This window comes from Myripristis murdjan, chromosome 21 (assembly GCF_902150065.1).
Source record: "Myripristis murdjan chromosome 21, fMyrMur1.1, whole genome shotgun sequence".
NCBI classification, from domain to species: domain Eukaryota; kingdom Metazoa; phylum Chordata; class Actinopteri; order Holocentriformes; family Holocentridae; genus Myripristis; species Myripristis murdjan.
Genome location: NC_044000.1, coordinates 32,166,750 through 32,173,798, shown reverse-complemented (window position 1 = coordinate 32,173,798; position 7,049 = coordinate 32,166,750). Strand labels below are relative to the sequence as shown.

Below are 7,049 nucleotides of genomic sequence, written 5' to 3'. Positions count from 1 at the left end.
GTGTCTGTCAGCCTCTGTTGTGGCTGAGGAGAGCAGCTTATTTCTAAGGGAGAGCAGCTTATTTCTAAGGGAGAGCAGCTCATTTCTAAGGGAGAGCAGCTTATTTCTAATTCATAGGAGAGAAATGATGATCCCAGCTGTTCATTCAGTGTTTTTGTCAACATTAGAGTGCATCAGGTGCTGTGTGAGTTAACCTGGAGCAGAAACATGTCCGTGTCACACTGGCCTCACTCATATGGAAGTGTTAACATAAACTCAGTCACCTGATGGTACGTCTTTTCCACACCTCCCACTCAGTGTGTATGTGAGCAGCTGTGCAGGGCATTCTGGTCGTGTTTGCCTTGGGCTTCGAGGAACACGAGGTCATTTGCATAAAACTGAGGTCCAGGCTGCTTTATGCAAATCACGGACATCCAGGGTTCCCAAGAGCCATGGGATTTCTTGGATGTCACTGAATTTTGACAAGCGAAGTTGAGGAATAAACGTTAATACGCTCTCCGAAGTGAACCTGAAGTGTTTAAAATTTTGCTCAAGGAAAAAAAACACCATATTACATTTATCCATTCAGCTTGTGGGAAACTGGGCTACAAAACACCTCTCCCAGTGAAATGAATGTGGGGCGTGCTTGTTTTTTACTCCAGGTCTGGCAGCAGGCCGTCCGGCGGGAGGGAGGGGTCGCTCGCTGCAGGGGAGGAGAGCTCAGTGGAGTCGAGCTGCTCTCCGCTGGACACCGAGGACCCGCTGAGCTCAGAGGAGTGGCAGGTGAGAACCACAGGTGACACCCTGGAATCCTGTGATACGGTAAACGCATGTGGTTTTAAAGGCTGCATCACAGTTTCCTGAAGTCATCAGGCTGCTCTGGCTGTTTTATTTGTCTCTGCCTGCTTGGTCATCATCACATTACTGAGGATTGTTTGGCAGAAGACTGTGTGTAAATCCCTTATGAAAGCACCTTTCCTATGATATCGTCATGATATCGATATCAAGGTGTTTGGTCAAAGGTTCTGTCATATTTTATTTTGTTCATATTGCCTGGCCCTATCACGGCTGACAGAGGTTTGAGGGAGGAAGATGAGAGTTGATGTGAGAGGTAGAGAGGGTTTTTACAGAAGAGCTGGAGCCATAAAGACTGGAGGACTGAGAATCGTGTGTGTGTGTGTGCACTTGATGATCATTTAAGTTGAACCTGCGCTCTCTGCTGAAAGGCTTTCCTCTGAAACGTTCAGCCTGACAAGAGGCTGCTTCATTTGCACTCAAGGAGAGCCAGCAGGAGGAGAGAGCGCTCTCACAGGCTGCAAGGAAATGAAAAGCTGTAGCTGTAGTGTGTGTGTGTGTGTGTGTGTGTGTGTGTGTGTGTGTTTCCTCATCTTAAAGCCTGATGGGTCCTTGAGAGTGTGCACACACACTCGTCTCCTCTCCGCCGCAGCTGATGATGCTCTGATTGCTGCGCTCTGCTCCACTTGGCTCTGATTGGAGGAGGAATGAGTCATCAAGCGGCGATTTAACCGGATTCTCCTAATCAACCTTCTCTTTAGCACAAACATCCCCAACATGGCCGCTCCGCCGCTCGCCCAGCTCTCCAGACACACTCTGATTAACGCTCACACGGCTTCACCCAGAGATCAGACACAAAGCTGGGATGGACCGGGGTCAACTCACAAATGAATGATATGAGAACAGGAAAAATCAAAGTTCTGGTGGATTGAACTGGATATTAATGTGGCAGGATAATTTACATTTATGTAAATCCCAGGCTGATACCGTATCAATCAGTCAACCAAGCAATCATCATATTTTATTTATATAACAAGGAATCCAGACGTAATTCACAGATCAGATATCAGACTGATGCATTTACTGATACGCGACAGACACGCGCGCACACACACACACACACACACACACACTACCGCTTGTAATATTTCTATATTTCTGTAGTTAACATCCACTCTGTCTTCAGTATCGTGCCCACAGCTTTAGCAGTACACCAGTATTTCTCAAAATGACACACCATGTTACTTTTCCCACTTACCTGCCTTATTTTTAGTAATATTTGTTTTTAAAGCAGCTGTGCAGTCTGTGTACCGCCTGTTTTTTTAAAAATATGTTTTGTGTGAATAATTTAAGCCCCTGTGATTTTTTTTTTCCCAAAAGCATTGTGTTCTGTTTCTGTCCTTGGAAAAGGAAGTGTTCCTCGTTATGGGAGAGAACATGATCAGGAAGTCCCACAAACACAAACAACTGCTGAAACACAGCTGCTCTGTTAGAGACAGAGTGACTGAGGAACCCGAATGACTGCTGAAGCTACGACTAGCAATGGATGTATTGGTGTGTGTGTGTGTGTGTGTGTGTGTGTGTGTGTGTGTGTGTGTGTGTGTGTGTGTGTGTGTGTGAGGCAGATGCAGCAGAAGTCTTTGCTCAGCGTTTGATGTAGCTGTGCTCCTCTGAGACTGCAGCCTCCACAAACTCTCTCTGTGGAGAAAATAGTGATTAGATGCACCGTCTTGGCATCTGCAGCAGCGATAAATAAATCCGGGTTTTCCTGCCCCGTAACACAACATGATCATAATGCATCTGCAGGGGCTGATAAGACCGAAGATCAATAGCAGTGACACAGCACCGACTCAGCCAGGAGGGACTTCATGAAGCAGGATTGGCAGATAATCCAGACAGCTTTAGAAAAATGTGATGAAATGTTGTGTGAAATAGTTTATAATAGTTTATATTATTAGCAGTTATGAACTGAATCATGTTTCTAAACCTGATATTGAAATTTCAGAATCACTATACACAGTGTTGTGGTCTCTTTCACTGTTGAAGGTGCAATATGTAATATTACATTGAAGTGGTCCTCACTACTGTCAGTTTTGCGTAATTCACCTTTAACTGTGTTTTTGTCAGTGTGGGTGTAGTTCCCACTGGTGGCCAACAGAGGGCAGTGAAGGTCAGATCATATATTGCCACTTTTCTTTCAGCTCTTGATGCAAACACCACAAACATCACATTACATTCAAAGTGTTGTGTTTTTTATTTCTCTGTGCACGTTCCACACTGACACACTGCTCTGCACTGAATAATGAGGAAATACCAAACTGGATATGAATGGCCCAGATATGATAATACACAAATTATACCATGATAGCAGGGGAGCAAAAAAACAGCAACTTCAACTTCATCGTTATCCCGAAGGAAATTTACATCAGACATTAGAAGACATATCACAAAATAACCAACAACAACAAACATTAGAAGCAAAATCAGTGGGTGAAAAGCAAAACACATGGAATATAAAAAAGTCTACAGACAGGGTGAAATTAAGTAGAATAGAAAAACAAAATTAACAAAACCCTCACATAAATACATGGACAGATGAAGGAAGTCCAAAGTCAAATCAAGTGAAATACTAAAATACTGTAACGTGGCAATAAATAAAAGTGTGCAAGTGTAAAAGTTTGGCAGCCTCTTTTATACTTGAGGATAAAAGCACAGTATGATCACAGAAACATGACAAACATGAAAACATGTCAGTGTAAAGATATGCATGTGTTGATTGTTCTGTGTAAATGCGCCTGCTGTCGCTGTGTGTCTGCAGCCTCCGGCGCCCTGGGAGCCGCGGCGGTTTCCTCTCGCCGAGGAAGAGGAGGACGATCTCTGCTCTGAGGAGGAACAAGCCCCGGCCAAGTGGTCAGACACCAGCACCGCCTCCTCCTCCTCCTCCTCCTGCTCCTCCTCCTCCTCTACAATAAACAACCCCAGCTCCGATGTGTCCCTGGGCTCGTGCTGTGGTGCTGCAGCGCCCTCTGCTGGCCAGAGCAGGAGCAGCAGCGTCCTGAGCAGCAGCTGAGGCAGAGGTGTGATGCTCCTGAACCTGCAGGTGAGGAGACAGTGCAGAGCTGCTGTGTCACCCATTCACATGCACAAAATAATGTGGCTTTTACAGTAGTGTTCCCACTTTGCTGTTTCCATGACTGATGAAGATGATTTTTCACTTATATTCCTGTTTCTATGTAGTTGTGTGTATTCTGTACGAATACAGCCTCCCACCTTCATTTGTTTAGTCTCATTATTAAAAAGGTGCATCTCAAATGGTTTGTTAGCTGGTGTGTTTACTGCACACACAGCTGACTGTGAAGCACCAAGAGGTGGTGTGTGTGGTGCAAACTGCTGTAAAAACCCCAATAACAGCATAATAACACATATTCCTGTATACATGAGCAGAGGACGCTCCTAAAGCCTGAATATCATCAGCATATCCTACAGGTGTTACTCTGAAAATACTAAGGCTGTTCCTGACTCGCAGTATCCAGAGTCGACGACGACGACTCCATGATTCGTACCTCAGTCTGTCGACCCCAGCACTCAGAACTGTCCTCCATGCCAATTTTCTTTCCTAGGATGATGAAGTCACATATTAGGTGGTCGGTTTGGCTTACTGTTGAAGGTTTGGTTTGGCATAAGTTATTTATGGCTTAGATTTGGGAAAGGCTGTAGAGAATGAATTGAAGCCAATTTGTTCCATCGCCATCCTAGGAAAGGAAAACTTGTGTTCTCCACAGTTCTCTGGTTAATTAATCCAATTATAGTAATATTAATCTAATATTTTTCCACTCCCTAAAAGAACAAAAAAAAAAACACGACTGCTGGACTTGAGGAAGTCCGCTCGGGGGTTTCCAACTGATTATTTGACTTGTCGACTTTCAGGAAGCAGCCGGGGAAAATGCTACATTTGAACAAAGGCCTTGTGAGGAATATCCAAACAGAACATGCTGTTTACATGACCTGTACCAAATTAGAAATTTGGAATAATAGTGGAAAATTACTGTGCATGTAAACGAACGGAGTGTGGCTGTGCTGCTTCATGCCCGCTCTGTGCTGCTCATTCATTTCACTTCAAGTCTTTACTGACGCCGGGGGGAAGGAGATTTCTTTTTCCCAGAGCAATTCTGCAGCAAAGCATGAAAAGCATAGCAAGAAGCACAGCCATCATCATCATCCTCATCATCCTCCTCATCATCATCAAAGTGAAGCTGTATAGAAGAGACTGCGTAGAGGTCAAACTGCAGATTGTAACAGGGACAATCCCCGCTCGCCTCTTTAACCGGGTCATCGCTCTGTTTTTAGCCTGAACATTCAGGTTAGCGGACCAGGCAGCAAGGCAGGCGGTAAAGACTCCGTAAGACTTTGGAAAGACATGATCATTAAAGATTTTCTATCCTCAAAACAAAGTTTGCTGCCTCGGACTGTAGCGAGGCACTTATAGTTATTCACCAGCTCAGTGACAGCAGTCTCTATTACAGACAGGAGGAGACTAGGAGGAGACTTCAATTATTTCCTTTCTTGACTATTTTTTTTATTTTTGTCATGTAAGTGTAAGAAGTTTGTGTTTCACCAAGAGACAAAGTTGTCGATCACAGATCTTGATTGTTTTAAGAACAGGAATCCTCCAGCATTTTGAGCAAAATCCTCTGTTTCCGACGTCCCCAGACTGAGGCCAGATGTTGGACACCGTTTCCACCTCTGTACGTCCAGTGGTTCAGTTCCTATGGTTAGCATTTCCTGTTAGCTTAGCATAAAGAGTTGAAGTCTATGGGAGTTGTTAGCCTGGCTCTGTCAAAGTGAAAAAATACAACTTCCAGCAGCTCTGAAGCTGTCTGATTTACACAGTGGATCATGTGACAGACACGTCTTGGAAAACACAGACCACGGTTTCATTCCAGCCTCACTGAGACGCTCAGATCGTCTTTCTGTTCTCTGTTCATGTCGTTATAAAATTAACACTTTTAGGTTTTTCTGGCTGCAGGTCAAAGAGTCATTTTGGCCTCCGATCACTTCCCGTGAGACTTTGTCATTATTTTTCACACAGCAATCAGAATCAGTCGTTGTTGCCACTCATTTACTCACTTATTCATTCATTCACCCAGTCATTCATTCAGTCATCCAGTCATTAATGTAGCAAGGCATTCATTCATTCATTCATTCATTCATTCATTCATTCATTCATTCATCCAGTGAACAGGTTCTTTGTTTAGTTATGAAGCCGTTCATCTGGATGCAGAGGTGGATCACACACGATGTGGACACATTGTTTTTCCCTCCTGTTCTCTGCAGATTCCTCAGCGTCTCCGGCGCAGGAGGGAAACGTCTCCGGCGGTTTGGCTTCATTACTTCCTCTGCGAGTCATGAGGACAGTTTGAATTGGCGAGCGGCGCGTCACCAGGACAGTTTGAACCGAACGGCTCGCTCGTCTGTCCGCTGGCCACGTGACGCGTCCGCACCAAGCAAATCCACCAGCACGACTCCGACGTAGCCTCAGGTGCACCGACTGTCTGTAGCCGTCACTCTTTCTTTCTTTCTCATAGCCGTCTTCATATAGAAACACTGAATGTTACAGCATATCTGTGTCGCTCATACTTGATCTACATCTGCTTTTCAAGTTGAATTTCTTGTTTGTTGATGCTGTAATTTTTATATATACATGATTATTTTTTATGAAAGTAGAAAAACACATTATTGGAAGTGTTCCTGGCCTGGCCGCTGCTTGTTTGGACTGCCAGTCTGTTTTTTTTTTTTTGTTTTTTTTTTCTGTTTTTTAACTTTATTAGACACGGCTGAACTATCAGTAATGCTTGAGAGGCCAGACGTCAACACAACACAGCACTCTTCTTCTTTATAACTACAGAATTTGTCACTGAATATTGAAATAAATATTCAAAGAGTTGTGCTCTTTTTGTTCCATAAAGATAACAAACATGAAGTTATCGCTGGGGAAATGTGGAGGCGGTGTTCCCGGCTTCAGTCCTGACATTTATTTACATTTATTTATTTGCACTAACATAATTAAAAAACAGAATGAACTCACAAGAAATGGAAGAGAAAATGAGCAGCAGAGGGAAGAAAGCCTTGAGGGTTAATGATTAATAAATTAACTAAATGATACATAATTAAAAGATAGAGAGGTGATAGAAAGTCCTTAGAAACACTGTATTATTATCGTTATTATTATTATCATTATAATATATTTATATACATTGTACTTGATTTCCATGTGC

General features: G+C 43.5%; 1 protein-coding gene across 5 annotated transcripts in view; it reads left to right on the top strand.

The window, feature by feature from the left end:
- kansl1l (KAT8 regulatory NSL complex subunit 1-like) overlaps positions 1–6,717 on the top strand; it is a 44,083-nt gene extending 37,366 nt beyond the window's left edge. For 3 of the 5 annotated variants that reach the window (XM_030081706.1, XM_030081705.1, XM_030081704.1), the window contains exons 14-16: positions 642–762; positions 3,593–3,874; positions 6,109–6,717. In XM_030081706.1, the coding sequence (XP_029937566.1) occupies positions 642–762; positions 3,593–3,844 (373 nt within the window). In that variant the 3' untranslated portion in view covers positions 3,845–3,874; positions 6,109–6,717. Of the gene's footprint in view, positions 1–641; positions 776–3,592; positions 3,875–6,108 lie in introns of those variants that run through there. The other 2 variants (XM_030081708.1, XM_030081709.1) reach the window with 2 other exon arrangements.
- Positions 6,718–7,049: the final 332 nt, after the last annotated feature.